Source organism: Gopherus flavomarginatus, chromosome 7 (genome assembly GCF_025201925.1).
Source record: "Gopherus flavomarginatus isolate rGopFla2 chromosome 7, rGopFla2.mat.asm, whole genome shotgun sequence".
NCBI lineage: Eukaryota > Metazoa > Chordata > Testudines > Testudinidae > Gopherus > Gopherus flavomarginatus.
In genome coordinates this window covers 1,234,020-1,252,850 of record NC_066623.1, presented here as the reverse complement: position 1 = coordinate 1,252,850, position 18,831 = coordinate 1,234,020, and the positions used below count along the sequence as shown (strand labels likewise).

Here is an 18,831-nt window from a genome sequence, read left to right as displayed (position 1 = left end):
CTAAGCTTAATACATTAAGAAACTGATTACAGATGAAATCTCACCCTCAGAGATGTTCCAATAAGCTTCTTTCACAGACTGGACTACTTCTTAGTCTGGGCCCAATCCTGTCCCCTGGAACAATTCTTGTTAGCTTCAGCTCAGGTGGTAACTAGGGGATTTCTCATGACTGGAACCTCCTTTGTTCCGTTCCACCCCCTTTCTAAAGCTTTGGTCCAAGGCAGGAATCTTTTGTGTCTCTCTGTCACCATCTCTCCTTCTAAATGGAAAAGCACCAGGTTTGAGGTAGATTCCCAGTAGCAGGTGACATGGTCACATGTCCTGTTTGACCCCAAGCCTTCATTCTTCCCGGCCTGACTCACAGGAAGGCTTGCAAGCAAACAGAGCCATCTACAGTCAATTGCCCTGGTTAATGGGAGCCATCAAGATTCCAAACCACCACTCATGGCTCACACTTTGCATAATTACAACAGGACCTGAGTTATATTTCATATTTCTAGTTTCAGATACAAGAATGATACTGTAACAAATAGGGAATGTTCTTAATATTTTCTCTGAATACTGTGTTGGTGCCTCAGTGTCCCCTATGCAGTTCTTAAGTATCCAGGTGGTGGAATAAGGGTGTATGGTTGCTGCAGAGCAAAGGGCCAGTGCACCTAAATATCTGACGCTCTGTCTCCTAGCAACTGATGGCCTGGGCCCCTCCCCTGCAAGGTTCCAACTGAAGGTGTTGGAGACAAAGAGATCAGGTGATCTCCTGGCCCGGGAAAGGGACAAAGCCCAGAGAGGAGGGGCTGGAGGGGTTTTTCAGTTTGAAGCTGGCTGGGAAATGGAGAGGGGTGCCCCGACGGGGCTTGGGCTTCCCAACAGGGCTGTGGCCTCCCTGGGGGCCCCAGATGGACCTAACTAAAGGGGGTCCTGTTGTTTGCGCCTGCAAGACCTGTCCTGGACTGTGTTCCTGTCGTCCAAATAAACCTTGTGCTTTACTGGCTGGCTGAGAGCCCTGCTGAATCGCAGGAAGCCGGGGGTGCAGGGCCTTGTGTCCCCGCACACTCCATGACAGATACATTCATACAAATAGGATGATCACATTCAGCAGATTATAAGCTTTGTAATGATACCTTACAAGAGACCTTTTGCATGAAGCATATTCCAGTTATATTACATTCACACTTATTAGCATATTTTCATAAAATCATATGGAGTGCGACATCCCAACCTCTCAAAGTCCCTTCCAGGCCTATGATTCTATGATAAAGAGGCTCATAGACCAGGCCATGGATGCACAGACAGGTTACGCTGCAAGCCCACAGACACCATGCAAGACTAGAACCCCCAGGCTCCTACGACTCCTAGCCCAAGGCCTTATCCACTGGTCCACTGCCTCCCTTAAAATGGTTGAAATCTATTGAATCTACTGGCTTCGGCCTAATATGGAAACAAGAAAATATACAGCCATGACCCTCGGCTATTTTCCCCATTACCCAATACAGAACAGAACATTCCCTCTCAGATACTGAGGAGTTCAAGCATGCCGTGGCTTCAGTAGACGTGAAGGACAGGAACCTGCTCAGAACTCATGCTGACTGAAGAACAAGAGTGTAGCACATTGCTCCATCAGCATGCAGGCCTGGTCTCTGCTACAAAGTTAGGTTGACCTAAGTCAAATTGTGTCGACCTAGTTGTGCATGTGTCTACACCAAAATTTATCTCCTGCCGACACAAGCACCCTGTTACAGCGACGCAATACCACCACACTCCTGAGCAATGCAGAGCCACGGCTGACCTATTTAGGTTGACGAAGTGCTAGTACAGACCCTGCATTAGTTGTGTCAACCATAACAGTCTTCCAGCAGCTGTCCCACAGTGCTCCTGTCCCCACAACAGTGGCCATTCTTGTCATGGTTTTGAACCCCACTGCCCAGAGGTCACAGAACCTGGAAGCTCACCTTTCCTCTTACAAACCTCCATGTGCTTTTTAAATGCTGTCTCCTGATTGCCCACCTTGACGAGCACACCTACCACCTCACCTTTGTTGTATGCAGACACCCTGCCAGCTCCATGCGTAAAGACAAGTACTAGACCCACTCTTGTCTTGAGCAGGCTAAAAGTCTTGGATCTTCTTGGCCTGTGGGGACAGACGCTCTGCCCACACAGCTACACACCAGCCATAGAAATATAGACATCTATGGGCAGGTTACACAGGGAATGCAGAGACTGGGGCATGACAGGGATGAGCAGCAGTTCCATGGGAAAGCAAAGGAACTTTGCCAGGCATACCAGGAGGCGATGGAGGCCAACAACGAATCTGGTGCTTCTACAATGAACCACATGCCAGACCTGGCAGGTACCTCCCCAGGATCCTGCCTTTGACTGTGGACACTTCACAGGATGCCAAGGCAGAGACCCCTACCGTGAACAGCAAAAGCAAGGTGGGGAGAGGAAGGAGATACACCAGATGACTCAAACCACATGGCGACCCAGGAGCTATTTGAAATGCTACTGGAGTCAAGCCATTTCCGCCAGACAAGTGCAGATGAGCTGCTGATTAAGGGTCAGGGAACCCGAATACGTGCATTATTCCATATAAGCATTTTTCATTGCCCAAAACTTTATCTTCCTCCTTTCCTCTCCCACCGCACTTCTCCCCCATGTAAAAGGGCACCCACCCCATCCGCAAGTTTAGAGACCAAAGGCTTTGACTTTTGATAGCTTCCTTTACTTGTATAATGTTAGAAAACTAAACGTTAGAGAATAACGTTACAGAACAATTAGTCACGGTATGCAACCTACACTTAAATCAGCCTCTGTACCAGGTGATTGGAGAATAGCTAATGTAATTTTTTTAAAGGATCCAGAGGCGATTCTGACAATTTGAGACCAGGAAGCCTAACTTCAGTACCAGGCAAATTGGTTGAAACTATAGTAAAGAACAGAATTATCAGAAACATGGATTAAGATGACGTGCTGGTGTTGGGGAAGAGTCAACATGGTTTTTGAAAAGCTAAATCACGCCTCACCGACATATTAAAATTCTTTGAAGGGGTAAACAACATGTGGATGGGGTGAAGCAGTGGATCTAAAGCCTTTGACAAGGTCCCTCACCAAAGATTCTTAAGCAATGTACACAGTCATGGGATAATAGGGAAGGTCCACTCATGGACCAGTAACTAGTTAAAAGACAGGAACCAAAAGGTAGAAATAAATGCCCAGTTTCCCAATGGAGAGAGGTAAATAGGGTAAACAAGTGCTGTTCAACACATTCATAAATGATCTGGAAAAAGGGGTAAACAGGGAGGTGGGAAAGTCTGCAGATGACACAAAATTACCCAAGATAGTTAAGTTCAAAACTGACAGAAGAGTTACAAAGGGATCTCACAAAACTGGGTGACTGGACAATAAAATTGCAATTGAAATTCAATGTTGATCAAGGCAAAGTAATGCACATTTGAAAACAAAATCCCAAAGATGCATACAAAATGATGGGGTCAAAATTAGCTATTAGTGCTTAAGAAAGATCTTAGAATCACTGTGGATACATCCGTTCAATGTGCCATGGCAGTCAAAAAACCCAAAAACCTAACAGCATGTTGGGAACCATTAGGAAAGAGATAGAAAATATATTAAGGCCACTGTGTAAATCCATGGTGCACCCACATCTTGAATACTGCATGCAGTTCTCATCACTCCATCTCAGCACGACCAGGGATGGATCACTCTGTAAATAGCTCTATTCTGTTCATTCCCTCTGAAACATCTGGCACTGGCAACTTTTGGAAGACGGGATACTGGGCTAGATGAACCACAGGTCTGCCCAATGTGGCAATTCTTATGCTCTTATAAAGTAATATGATAGTCCAAATGCACAATACACATCCTATCTGTTCTTTCACTTAGCTGGAGGTAGAACAAACACAGACGTAGAGGTGGCGTCCGCTTTTCAGTTATTCGGTTTGTTGGGCTAAGCAGGAGGTCCTGGGTAGTACTTTGTCTATCTGAATAGGGATCGTCTCTTTTACGTTCTTGAACACTCTCAATGAAACATTTTTGGAGATGCTCTACAAACCTCTCCTGAACATCCCTAGAGACAATAGCTTGTTTCTCCTTCCAAAATAGGAGCCTTTCCCATGCCATTCTGCAATGACTTCTGCTGGCACCATGGCAGGAAATAGGCTACAAGCGTAAGTGCCCAGACAGCTTCGGGATGCCAACAGCAGCTGGGGTCTATGTGCCTTTGTCACCCTCAGGCACGCGATATCAGCCAGAATCACCACTGCCTGTGAAAACAATGGCAATACTCACCGCACTTCCCCGATATTCCTGCCCAGAGTCAGCCAGCATTTAGACCTTCCACTCCTTGAAACATCCCCACTCCTCCCTGCTAGGCTAGGCCATATTCACCATGGCCTGAGCTGCACAGCTGTGCTACAAAGGCACTCCAAAGGGAGTTAGCATTTCTGATGACAGGTGTTCATCGGAATAATGGAAGGGAGTCTTGAGACTTCCCGGTGTACCTGTAAGTCTAATGATGTGGCTGTCTCGTCTAATCAGCAGCCTGTGGTGCCGTGGCCTTGCGGGGCCCTCTCCATGCCCACTGAACACCCGACTCTGATCAGGAAGACAAAGAGGACAACTATGGAGGATATGTTTGGCGAGATCCTCCAGTCCTCTCTGGCCTCGGATTGTGAACGCTGGGCTTAGAAGGGCCATATGAGCATGAGCATAGAACAGGACTGAGAATGGAGACAGTGGTTGCTACAGGAGAGGGAAAACAACGGAGAATTGCATCAGGAAATGCACCAGGACATCATGGGTTTGCTCAGGCAACAAACTCTGATGTTGAAGAGTATTTTTGACCTACATGCAACATCAGAGTTTGTTGCCTGAGCATTATTGACCTACATGCCCAAAGATGCCGAGACTCAGCAGCCTTTCCAGGGCTTAGAGAACCCCATGGTCAGTGCTCCCGACACTCCTCTATAGGTGTAGGGAGGCAACTTGGGGTGCATCCTTAATCCTATCACTCCATTCCAGACAACATGGAGAACCATAGTTACACATCCACCGACCTGTCAAACCCACACATCAACCACAATGCACTACATTGCAAAAGATTTTACAGACCTGAACATACATTATCACTGTTTACTTTCGGCTTTTTGAAAAGTCCAGTGTTCTTAAAGATGCTTCCCTGACCAGCCCACGCTGATATCAGTGATGCATCCCCAGAGATCAACTAGTGCTTGCATAACCATGGAAAAGTATCTCTTTCTGTTTATGCACTCAGTGGCAAGGAGGGCTGGTCCCAGAATAGGATGTATGTGCCATCTATCACCCCACTGTAGTTTTCAAGAACCCTATTGCTGCAAATCTATGCACTATTTCCTGCACATTATCAAGACTAACAGTCCTGTGTTGCAGGATATACTTAATGGCCTTACACACTTGGAAAAAAATGGCCCCCACTGTAGATTTTCCAACTTTAAACTGATTGGCCACTGACCAATAGCAGTCCGGCATTGCAAGCTTCCAGAGCATGATAGCCACTCGCTTCACCACAGTCATTGCAGCTGATTTTGGCCTCCCCTGTGCTGGAGATCTGAGGCGAGCTCAGCACACAGATTCAGGAATGTGGCCATTTGCATCCACATGTTCTGCAACCACTATTCATCATCCCAAACCTCCATTACAATTCAATCCCACCAATCAGTGCTTGTTTCTCAGGCCCAGAAGCCGACATCCACTGGGTGGAGTTGCTCCACGAATGTCAGAAACAGCCTGGAATTTCTACTTCTTGTGTCCACCAGCACGCAGTTCTTACACTGGAATAGCCCTGCAGCTTCCGCACTGCATGCTCAGTTATAGTGGTACTACCTAGGTTCTGCAAATACAGGAGAATCGTGCATCCTGTATTAGCAACTACACTGAGTTCTGCAGGGCACATGCTTCTGCCAGAAATAGGATGCACACTGAAAAGCGATGATGTGTGGGACTGTCTGAGATTTTTAAAACGGTGTGAAAATTATAGCATGGAGCAGGCATCATGGAATGGAGAAATGCATGGTGGGAACTTGACTCCTTGTTCCCAGAAATCCCTGGGAAAATCATTAGTATTCCACAAAGCACTCAGAAATGTCCCACATGGCACTGTGTCAGATAGTGGCACAGGTCACATTAGGACACCTACCCATGGGGCACCACGTTTTCTACTGACGCATCCACTCATGGTGAATATGCACCATGCTGAAGCAAGCAACCAAGTATGCACACACCTCAGCAATATACAAAAGTTGCCAACTATATATGGCCGTAATTTGCGTCAACCAAACCTTGTAGCGTAGCCATGGCCTTAGGCTCAGTGAGAGAAGACTAGGAGGCAGGAATCAACAACTTCCCATCCACTCCTCCTGCAGCCTTGTGCAAGTCACTTAGTATATTTCCCTCGCTTACCCCCATCTGTAAATTTGGGATGACAATCCTTGGCATGAGGACTAATTGATAATGAAGGGCAATAAGGAGGAGTTTTAAAGCACATTAGGAAGAAAAACAATTCTAACAGTGATGTTGGTCCATGACTACATGGAAAAGGGGGAATTATCAATAATAATGCAAAAAAGGCAGAGCATTCAATAAACATTTCTGTTCTGTGTTTGGGGACAAGACAGAGGATGTGGTAATAGCATGTGAGAATGATGAAATACTTTCCATTCCGACAGTATTTCAGGAGGATGTTAAAGAGGAACTACAAAAAATCAGACATTTTTAAAACAGCAAGTCCAGATAACTTGCACACAAGTGTTTCAAAAGTGCTGGGTGAGGAGCTGGTGGACCATTAATGTTGATTTTCAATAAGTCTTGGAATACTGGGGAAATTCCAGAAGACTGGAAGCTAACGTTGTGCCAATATTTAAAAAGGGTAAATGGGAGGACCTGGCTTGTCAGTCTGATATCGATCTGGGGCAATATAATGGAGCAGCTGATATGGCACTCGATTAATAAAGAATTAAAGGAGGGAAATATAATTAATGTCAATCAACATGGGTTTATGGAAAACAGATCCTGTCTAACTAACTCAATATCTTTTTTTGATGAGATTACAAGTTTGGTTGATAAAGGTAACAACGTGGATACTTAGATTTCTGAATGGCGTTTGACTTGGTACCACATAACAGTTTGATTAAAAAATTGGAACAATATAAAGCAACATGGCCCACCTTACATGGATTGAAAGCTGGCTAACTGAGAGGTCTCAAAATGTAACTAAAATGGGGAAACATTAGCAAGCAGTGTGTTTCAAGTGGGGTCTTGCAGGGACCTGTTCCTATTTAACATTTTTATCAAGGACCTGCAAGAAAACATAAAATCATCACTGATAAAGTTTGCACATGACACACAAATTGAGGAAATGGGAAATAAGGAAGAGGACAGGTCACTGATACAGAATGCTCTGGATCCCTGGGTGAGCTGGGTACAAGTAAAAAATATGTTTTAATACTGCTAAATGTACACATGTACACCTAGGACCAAACAACATTGGCCATTGTCACACGATGGAGGACTCTACCCTGGGAAGCAGTGACTCAGAAACAGATTTGGGGATTGTGGTGAATAATCAGCTGAACGTGCGGTACCTGTGCAACCTGGTGGCTGAAAAGGCTAATGCGATCCTTGGATGCGTAAACAGGGGATCTCGAGTAGGAGCAGAGAAGTGATTTTCCCTCTGTATTTGGCACGGGTGCTCCCGCTGTTGGAACCCTGTGCCCAGTTCTGGTGCCTACGGTTCAAGAAGGAGGTTGATAAATTGGAGATGGTTTAGAGAAGTGCCATGAAAGTGATTAAAGAATTAGAAAACCTGCCCTACAGTATTTGACAATGGGCTCTTCAAACTGGCACAGAAAGCTATAACATGACCCAATGGCTGGAGGGGGAAGCAACATAAATTCATATTAGAAATAAAGTGTAAAATTTTTACCAGGGAGGGTAATTAACCATTGGAACAGTTTACCCAGAGTCGTGGTGGCTTCTCCATCACTAACAATTTTTAAATCAAGATTGGATGTTTTCCCAAAATATTTGCTCTAGAATTCTTTGGGGGCAGTTCCAGAGCCTGTGTTATATGGGAGAAGGTCACACTAAAGAAGAGGAGACTGAGAGGGGTGACATGAGTGTTAACAGTTTTCAAGTGCATAAAAGTTTGTTACAAGAGGAGGGAGGTAAATTGTTCTTCTTAACCTCTGAGAGCAGGACAAGAAGCAATGGGCTTAAATTGCAGCAAGGACGGTTTGGGTTGGACATTAGGAAAAACTTCCTAACTGTCAGGGTGGTTAAGCCCTGGAATAAATTGCTGATAGAGGTTGTGGAATCTCCATAACTGGAGAATTCTGAGAGCAGTTCAGACAAACACCTGTCAGGGATGGTCTAGATCAGTGATTTTCAAAGTTCGGGTCATGACCCAGTACTGGATTGTGGCATGTATGGCATTGGGTTGCCTTGCTCAGCACCCAGGGACCCTAGTGGCTCTGGTCAGCACCACCAGCTGGGACGTTAGAAGTGCCATCGGCGGTGCTGCCCAGCTAAGGAAGGCTAGTGCCTACCTGTTCCAACACCCCAATGTGCCCCGGAAGCTGCCAGCAGCAGGTCTGTCTTCTAGGCAGGGGGGCCACGGGGCTCCACATGCTGCCCCCACCCCGAACACCAGCTCTGTACTCCAATTAGCCAAGAAGCAGCCAATGGGAGCTGGAGGGGGTCGGTGCCTGCAGGCAAAAGCCACGTGGAGACAATTGTGCACCTCCGCCTGGGAGCAGACCTGCTGCTGGACGCTTCTGGGACGCAGCGTGGTCCATGATGCCAGGACAGGTGGGAAGCCTGCCTCTGCACCCCGGCTGTGCCACTGACCGGGAGCCACCGGAGGTACGCCTGTGCCCCAACCCCACACCCCAGTCCCCGGCCCCAACCTTGAGCCCCCCCAAAACCCAGAACCCCTTCCTGCACCCCAAACCCTCATCCCCAGCTCCGTTGGGTTGTGGGCATCAACCATTTTCTTCAACTGAGTCCCCAGAAAAAAAGTTTGAAAACTACTGGTCTAGACTAGGGGGGTCTCACAACAAAATTTTTGGTGGCCTCAAAGTGCGGCCACCAACTCTTGCTGGTGGCCGTGCTGACAGTTTTTCCTAAAATATTTGATTAACTTTAGGAAGAACAAATAAATATGTGCATATTCCTGTCCAAATCACTGTAATTTATTTAGGTAGGGTTTTTTCAGACTCAGTAAAAACTAATTTACAGTTGTCTCTGTTCTTTATGGGACCTAAACAGAATAAAAACAGAAATAAGTCGCTTTGCATGTTCTTGTCTTTTTGTTGTTGTTTCTTCTGCTTTTTTGGTTGCACTTTTTTTTCTTCTATGACTTGCTAGCTGGAAAGTCTTCTGCTGTGAAAAGCGGTATCTGTATGTTTATTAATATCACTTTTCACAGCAGCTTTACTCAACCACGCAAGCCCTGGATGCGGAGGTGGGCAGAGAGGCAGCAGGGGATGGTGAGCCTGGAACCAGAGCCTGCCACCATGTGGATGGGGCCTGAAGCCCTGTGGCCAAAGCCTGCCTCCCCTACCCCCGGGAAAATGGGGAATTCACCAGCTGCCTGCACCTCCAGTGTTTGTGTGGCCCTGGGAGAGGGGACACTGCGCCCACCCCTGCCCCCAAGCCCAGAAGACTGGCTACAAGGAAAGGCCCTGGTGGCTGCATTTGAGAAACACTGGGAGGCAATACTTACTCCTGCCATGAGTGCAGGGGACCAGACCTAATGGCCTCTTGAGGTCCTTTCCACTCCTACAATTCTATGGTTCTATGAAATGATGGCAATGGTCCCCCCTGGCCTTGCAATCTATGAATAAGGTTTGGGAAGCCCTTCGAAGATGAAAAGTGCTGTATCAATTGTATGCATTGATTTTAAAAGTGACTGCAACTGTTAAGGCACAATCAATAAATTCCTGTTTGTCTGGTACTGCGAAATAAAACAGGGCTCCCACCAAGACCCTGCAGCGTGGGGAAGGGCATTAGCTCTTGAAAGACAAAACTGTCCTGCTCCAGCTGAGCTACATTTGGACATGGCTGGAGATTCCTTCTTATCCTTTCCTTTCGTTCTGCTCTTCGATTCCCTCCCCTGCACCAGACACACACCTCCTGGATGCTGGCAACTGCCCTCAGCCAGAACTTTTGAGATTCCATTATAGCGGGGGAGGAGCCTTATCAGAGGAAAGCTGTGCACAGACTAAGCCCTTTGGGATGATGGACAGAAGCAGCACCAAACAGACCTTTGGCCACTGCTGTCTGAGTCCCTCTAGCTGTGTAATAGCCCCGTGTTTGGGGAATCTGATTGTAAACCTCGATTTACCAGGAAAACAAGGCAAACAAAAATGAGTAAAAGCATCCCCATCCCTAACTCCCTTCCGTTTGTGCAACGCACCTTCTGTGTGCAGCACCCCATTTGAGAAGGGATCACTTAGACGCATCAGTTGGCGGTCCGATGATTTACTTAACCCTGACATTCTCCAAAAGAGATGCACAAAGCTCTGCCCACACAACTCCCACCGCAGAAGGGGCTGACAAGGCAGAGAGAGTGTCTGTACAAGATACACTAAGTGAACAAGGCAAAAAAGGAAGCATTTATCAGCGATCTTTCAGAGGGGACAACTGCCGGTAACTGAGGCAATGCTATCTGCTTTCACAGCAATGACATAGCTAAAGAATGAATTACTTACTACAACTTGTGCAAACTGCCTCGCATCTAGCTTTCCAGTCACTCACTTGTTTCTCTTTGGATACGAAGCGCAGCAAGGGTGACCCAGTAATGAGACAACTCCCACATGCTTCTCTCCACCCGTACCATTTGTAGGGGTACCCTTGAAGATCCCCCACTGGTGATTATTTGTCACTTTCTCTCTCCCCAACTATCATTTTGATAAATCAGAAAACAATTACTGACAGGATCATCAAAATCTTGACACTGCAGCTACAGACCTGCCAAGCTGTGACAGCTTAAAAATGCTTGAAAAATGAGGCCAAAAATGAATGACTCTCCTCCACAGGTAAGTTTCGGAGAGGTCTGAGACAGGGGCTGCTGCTTTGTAAACAGCTCCCTCCCTTCAAGAATGATACATGCCACTCACAATCAGCACCATGAACTAGCCACCACACTAGGCCCTTCCCTAGCCTCTTTGGCCTGGCTGGGGCTCTTTGCAGCCATTATTCCCTTCCACCTCCCTGCAGCCTCGAGAGCCTGGCCTTATTGACAGGAATCTTTAGTAAAAGGCGAAAGATTTATACGAACTGAAGAGAAAGCAGAGTTACTACTTCACCACGGGGACACTGAGTCCCAGGGAGAGGCCTCATTTCCTGAGGTGCTGAGCACACACCAGTTCCACTAAAGCCAATGAGAGCAGCCCACGGCTCCGCATCTAGGGAGATCTGGCCAAAGAGGGGGAGGAATGGAGCACCCAGCCGGGGGGGGGGTCAGGCCTGGAGGGGGAGGGATGGGGACACCCAGCAGGGGGAGTGGAGTGGGGGCCAGGCCTGGAGGAGGAGGAACGGAGCACCCAGCCGGGGGGGGGGGGCAGGCTTGGAGGGGGAGGAACGGAACACCCAGTAGGAGGGCCAGCATCGCGGGACATTGCACAGCAGATCAGTCACAGAGGCAGGACTAGAACCCAGGAGCCCGGAGTCCCAAGCCTGCAATTGACCCACTAGACAGCACTTCTCTAAGGTCCTGATCCTGCCAGGAGCTCTCTGCGGGGAGGAGCCGGTGCTCTGGTAGAGTCTTGCTGACCCAGGCTCTCCTGCAGGACAGGGGCCTAAGCGTTCACATAAACCAGCCACGGCTTTCAGAGGGCTGGGCTAGGGGGTATGGGCTAAGGCTGGCCCGGAGCCCCAGTTAACCCCTAAGAGCCCCACCCCTGGACAGGGTCCTACAGTCGCTTGCTATGAGCCCTCCTGACCCTGGTAATGTGCAGGAGTGGTCTGGGCAGGGCCGGCTCCAGGCACCAGCGCAGCAAGCAGGTGCTTGGGGCGGCCAAGGGGAAGGGGGGCACATCTGGCTCTTCGGTGGCAATTCAGCAGCAGATACCTCAGTCCCTCTCGGAGGGAAGGACCCGCCACCGAATTGCCACCAGAGAATGAAGCGGCGGCGGTAGAGCTGTCGCCAAAGTGCCGATTGCGGCTTTTTTTTTTTTTTTTTTTTTTTTTGCCACTTGGAGTGGCAAAAATGCTGGAGCCAGCCCTGGGTTTGGGACAGGGACGGGGGGGGGGTCAGTCCTGGAGGGACTGGGGAACCCAGCAGGGCGGTGGGATGGGGGCACCCGGGAGGGGATCAGGCCTGGAGAGAGAGGAACAGGGGCACCCAGCCAGGGAGGGGGGAGGCAGGGAGAGGGAGGAGAAACCCAGCAGGGAGAGTCAGACCTGGAGAGAGGAATGGAGCACCCAGCTGGGGAGGGCACTCAGCAAGGGGGGTGGAGGGGGGCCACCCGGTGGGGGAGGTCGGAAGGAGGACCAGGCCTGGAGGGGGAGGGAGGGGGGACACCAGGCCTGGAGGGGGAGCCAGGCCTGGAGGGGGGACACCCGGCGGGGGAGGCCAGGCCTGGAGGGGAAAACACCCGGCTGGGGGGGGGAGGCCCAGGCCTGGAGGGGAAAACACCCGGCTGGGGGGGGGGAGGCCCAGGCCTAGAGGGAGGGGGAACACCCGGCGGGAGGGGGCCAGGCTGGAGGAAGGGGGAACACCCGGCGGGGAGGGGGGGGCCAGGCTGGAGGGAGGTGGAGGAAGGGGGAACACCCGGCGGGCGGGGCAGGCCTAGAGGGAGGGGGACACCCGGCCGGGGGGGGGCAAGCCGGGAGGGGGAGGGAGGGGAACACCCGGCCGGGGGGGGGCAGGCCGGGAGGGGGAGGGAAGGGAACACCCGGCCGGGAGGGGGAGGGAGGGGGAACACTCGGCTGGGGGGGGCAGGCCTGGAGGGAGGGGGACACCCGGCCGGGGGGGGGCAGGCCGGGAGGGGGAGGGAGGGGAACACCCGGCCGGGAGGGGGAGGGAGGGGGAACACTCGGCTGGGGGGGGGCAGGCCTGGAGGGAGGGGGACACCCGGCCGGGGGGGGGCAAGCCGGGAGGGGGAGGGAGGGGAACACCCGGCCGGGGGGGGGCAGGCCGGGAGGGGGAACACCCGGCAGGGGGGGGCAGGCCTGGAGGGGGAGGGAGGGGAACACCCGGCCGGGGGGGGGGCAGGCCGGGAGGGGGAGGGACACCCGGCCGGGGGGGGGGGCAAGCCGGGAGGGGGACACCCGGCTTGGGGGTGGGCAGGCCTGGAGGGGGAGGGAGGGGGAACACCCGGCTTGGGGGGGGGCAGGCCTGGAGGGGGAACACCCGGCGGGGGGGGCAGGCCTGGAGGGAGGGGTCAGGTTAGGCCGGGAGGGAGGAGCGGGGGGTCGGGGGCAGGTTACTCACCGGGCCCCGTGGCTCCCGCAGGACGTAGCCCTGCCCACTCCCGGCCCGCTTGGCAGCGCGAGGGCGGTGTTTCCTCTCCCTCGCCGCGGCCCGAACCGACTCACCCGCCGCGATCAGCGGCTCCGCTGCCCACACTCAAGCTGGCTGCGGTGGCCTCACTGCCCTCTCCTCATTCAACATGGCGGCGGCGGCCTCACTTTGGGATCACGTGTTTGCCCTTTCACATGTGACCGCGGGCGAGGCCTGCGCCGCCATCTTGCCTCCGGGCAGAAAGGAGCCGTTGCCAGGAGTTGGCCATGAGCATGGTGGCTAGCAGCCATTGGTGGACCTGTCCTCCAGAAACTTGTCTAGTTCTTTTTGAACCCACTTATACTTTTGGCCTTCATACCATCTCCTGGCAATGAGTTCCACAGGTTCACTGTGGGTTGGGGGAAGAAATACATCCTTAGGTTTGTTTTAAACCTGCTGCCTATTCATTTCCTTGCATATCCCTGGTTCTTGTGTTATGGGAAGGGGTAAATAACGTGGCCCTAGTCACTTTCTCCACACTGCCATGATAGTGCAGACCTCTATCGTCATATCCCCCCTTAGTCGTCTCTTCTTTTACATATTGAACAGTCCCAGTGTTTTCAACCTTTCCTTGTATGGATGCTATTCAAGACCCCTTCTCATTTCCGTTGTCCTTCTCTATACTTTCTCCAATGCCAATATATCTTTTTTGAGATGGAGTAATGAGAACTGCACACTGAACAGTCCCAGTCTTTTGAATCTCTCCGCGTATGGACACATTATCTGGTTCTGAGTCAACTAGTTTGTCTGGCTCTTGCAGTCCATGTTACTGAGGGCTGGGAGTGCAGCTACCTAAGAATGGAGTGCCTCTTTATCTAGCGTATGTGCTTTATAACAGAGTGTGTTGCTTTAATTGAGATGATTCTAGAAAGTATGTGGGTTTTTGTTGTACAATAATTAACAGAGAAAACTGCCCTAGTCCTGTTTTGCAGGCATTGCTGGGCAAGTTCCTGCATACAAACAGGACTCAGTTGCAGAATGCCAGGTTCTGAATTACTGTTGGGTTTTGCCTCAGTTGGTATAACCTGCCATCATAATGGGCCCCAGACTACTCCCATCTAGTACAATAAGTTGAATTACATTGTCAAGTAGTGTTGTTAATGAGTTGCGTGACCCAGAGATCCCTTGGTGCCAATTGGCAGAGGGCACAGAGGGGTGCATGGGGCTTTACAGGGATCCACAGGGTCAGATATCTGCATGAGTTGACCAAAGGGTAGCATATGAAGTAACAGTCTCCAGCTGGCTGTTTGTATGTCTCACAATGTATGCCTATTTTATTCCTGACAGAATTCTGTGCCCATGTGGAGGCACAGAATTCATATGGCCCACGTATTTCTGTGCTCCCCCGCCCCACAGAAAAACGCAGAAGAAATCTGCATGGAGACACACGTCTCTTCCCTGGCAGCCCAGGCAGCGCGTCTGTCCCAGTGTCCCTGGAGCAGCTTCAGAGACACAAATCACTGCTGGGGGAGGGGGGCTCAGCGTGTGTGCCTGTGGGGAAGACATTGATCACCGTTGGGGGGCAGAGTTGACCAACAAGTGAAAGAGACTCTGGGTATATCTACACTGCTCATGTTACAGCACGGCCACGGCAGCCAAGGGAGAGCTCTCCTGGCAATAAAAAAACCTCATCCCGAACAAGCGGTGGTAGCTTTATCACCGAGAGCACACTATATTGGTAGTTTTTAACGCTCAAATTTTTGTCGCTCAAGGGGGTGTTTTTTCACATCCTGGAACAACTAAAGTTTTAGTGCTGAAAGTGGCAGTGTAGACACAGCCTCTGTCCCTCTCTCTTGATACTGTGGCTGGAGGGGCATGGAGGAGGGTAGGTCTTTTTGTTATACAGGAGGAAGGCTCTGTCCCCGAGGCAGAAGTGTAGCAGCCTGCCTAGTAAACTGTAACTTCTTGAGAACTGAAGAAAACACAATGAAATATTGGTATCATGTTATTGAAAATTTTTTGTTTTTAAGTTGAAGAAAATAGCTTTTGTAAACAAAAAAAAAAACCACATTTTGTTAATGTTGCAGTTGATGGTTAATTGATCTCATTCTCTGAGGCCAAAATGTAGCAACCTGTCTGCATAGTAACATTGTTAATTATTCTATTGTTAGTTAACTCTTCCCATTCTCAGTCAGTTCCCCCAGGAGCATAAAAATCTGTACAAGTTTTAAGGCCTCTACATTGCCAAATTGATGTAAAGCCTTATAAATGACAGTAAGGGAAGCAGCTAGGAAGATCTATGCACTTTCTCACTTTTTTCCTGTGCCAAAGTGGCACAAAGGGGTTAGATTTTTACTTACGCATATTTAAAAAAAAAAAGACTTTTGAGGGAAAATAAAATATTTACCACGCAGTGAATAAAATGCCAGGACAATCAGAACCAAGCACTTCCCAAAGTACCCAGCTAGGTATAGGACAATGATTAGCAAAATTGTATGACTTTCATGTGTGAAAGTCTGAGCAATTTAAAATTACGTTCTACTTTTTTTTTTCTGTTCGATGTTCTGTAAACACCACTGTAACGATGCTGGCTTTGGTGGGACCCAGCTGAGAGTACCAATTCTAGACAAATTGCTTACAGCAGGGCAGTTACAGCCTAAGGCTGGGGGTCCTTTGCACACAAGGCAAACCAAACCAGCCAAACAGAGAAGACTTTGGTTTTACCCCACTGGCTAACCATAAGTCACACAAGCAATTCTCTTAGACACTCTAGTTTCCGAGTATCACCACCAGTGCCACTCGTTATGGGGATGAATTATTATGAAAACCAACACCCCAGTAAAAGAAAAAAGGTTCTCCAGATCCCAATGGACCAAGCCCTAGACCCAGGTCAATATACAGATCAGATCTTACCCACAAATCACGCTGTTGCGAGTCCTTTAGAATCTAAAATCTAAAGGTTTATTCATAAAAGGAAAAAGATAGAGATGAGAGCTAGAATTGGTAAAATGGAATCAATTACATACAGTAATGGCAAAGTTCTTGGTTCAGACTTATAGCAGTGATGGAATAAGATGCAGGTCCAAATCAAGTCTCTGAAGTACATCCACGGCTGGGATGGATCATTCAGTCCTTTGTTCAGAGCTTCTGTTTGTAGCAAAGTCCCTCCAGAGGCAAGAGGCAGGATTGAAGACAAGATGGAGGAGCTGCAGCCTTTTATAGTCTCTTGCCTTGTGGCCTTTTTTTCTTTGTTCCAAAGACAAGCATTCCAGCACATGGCATAAAAGAACTTTAGAGTTCTGCATGTCTTGCTGAGTCACAAGGCATGTCTGCCTTCTCTCAATGGGTCAGTTGTGTAGCTGATGGTCCTCAATGGCCATCAAGCAGGCTAGGCAGTGCTGACGCCACATTGTCTGGAGTGTCACCCAGAAGCATAGCACAAGTTTGAAATACAGACAGTCGAGAGCCAATACTTATAACTTTAAATACAGAAATGATCCATGCACACAGATAGCATAATCATAACCAGCAAACCAGAACCTTGTCTTAGACCCCCTTTATACAAGATTTGGTGTCACTACAGGACCTTGGTTGCACCAATGACCTATACTGTCCCAGTTCATGTCAATAATGTTACACCTTGCCTCAGCAGTTTTATGACAATGACTTTTAGCATTCAAGCTGCCTCTGATAACAGCTTCTAAACTAGGACTGGTCTATACTAAAAAATTAGGTGGGCTCCGTTATGAAAAATCCACAGCCTGAGCAATGTAGTTAAACTGACCTAATCCGGACTGTAGACAGTTACTAGTTACTGCCTCTGGGGGAGACGGATTAGCTACACTGATGGGAGTACCTCTCCCATTGGCACAGCTAGTGTCTGCATTAAAGCAGAACAGTAGCACAGCTGCAGCTATCTGTATAGGAGTAGCTAGACTTAGGCTGTCTTCAACTGTAGCTGCTGTGAAAGATTTTTGAGTTTCACAATTTCCAAACTCATAGTTTTCAGCCAATGCATGCACAGCTCTTATAAAACATTCAACGTTTTCCCCTCGTTCTTGAATTTTCTGCTGAAAACATAAACCACATTTATCTGGGGCATAAAGTAGGTATCAAACATAACCAGAACCCTTTCATAATCCTCTTTGTGACTGTCTTCAGAAAAGTCAAAGAATTTAAGATATACTCTGTCCACTTCTCTATAGCATAAATTAAGGATGATACCTGTATATCTCCAGTGTCTTTGTAAAGCTTGTTTGCTATTTGAAATCTTGCAAAATCTTGCCTCTAGGTTCCACTGTGAAGGTTTCTCAAAGCTGAAGTTCTCTGAGGCATTGAAGACCAGCACATTGTTAAGATTCTGCAACCTTTTATGCTGTTTTCCTTCTGTTTCTGTTCTCCTGTGGCACTAGATGGAAAATAAAGCAAGAGAAGCTGAGGAGGTGTACAAGAGAAGGGATTCAAAAAAGGTTATTCTAGTATCTAAACAACTGATATTACAATTCTTGAACTATCGTGGCATTGTGAATGTTCGAACTGCACAGAAGCACAAGGTACATGGTAGATTGGATATCACTTGCAGGGAGGAGAACACGTAGAGGACAAAGACTAACGTATCTCAAAAGCAGCAAAGAGTCCTGTGGCACCTTATAGACTAACAGACGTATTGGAGCATGAGCTTTCATGGGTGAATACCCACTTCGTCGGATGCATGTAGTGGAAATGTCCAGGGGCAGGTATATAATATGCAAGCAAGAAGCAGGCTAGAGTCTTCAAATGGCTTGCCAACTACAAAAGCAGTTTCTCTTCCCTTGGTTTTCACACCTCAACTGCTAGAACAGGGCTTCATCCTCCCAGATTGAACTAACCTCGTTATCTCTAGCCTGCTTCTTGCTTGCATATATATATACCAGACTAACACGACTACCCCTCTGATACTTAACCTATCTCAGTACAATCAACAGATGCAACCATCATGGAGACAACTTACAATGGAGTCAAACAGAGAGGGCTTGGCTGCACTCGAAACTCCAAAGCACTGCCACAGGAGCGCTCCCATGGCAGCGCTTTGAAGTGCAAGTGTGGTTGCGGCGCCAGGGCTGGGAGAGAGCTCTCCCAGCGCTGCACGTACTCCACCTCGCCGTGGGGATTAGCTTGCAGCACTGGGAGCTGCGCTGCGCTCCCAGCGCTGGAGCACTGTTTACACTGGCACTTACAGCACTGTCACTTGCTGCGCTCAGGGGATGTTTTTTCACACCCGAGTGAGAAAGTTGCAGCGCTGTAAAGCGCCAGTGTAGCCAAGGCCTGAGAGAAATAGGTTCTCTTATATTTCACTA

At 48.9% G+C, this 18,831-nt stretch overlaps 1 protein-coding gene across 6 annotated transcripts in view; it reads right to left on the bottom strand.

The window, feature by feature from the left end:
- UIMC1 (ubiquitin interaction motif containing 1) overlaps positions 1-13,647 on the bottom strand; it is a 72,559-nt gene extending 58,912 nt beyond the window's left edge. For 2 of the 6 annotated variants that reach the window (XM_050961768.1, XM_050961767.1), the window contains exon 1: positions 4,067-4,266. In XM_050961768.1, coding sequence (XP_050817725.1) covers positions 4,067-4,134 — 68 coding nt within the window. In that variant the 5' untranslated portion in view covers positions 4,135-4,266. The other 4 variants (XM_050961769.1, XM_050961771.1, XM_050961770.1 and 1 more) reach the window with 4 other exon arrangements.
- Positions 13,648-18,831: the final 5,184 nt, after the last annotated feature.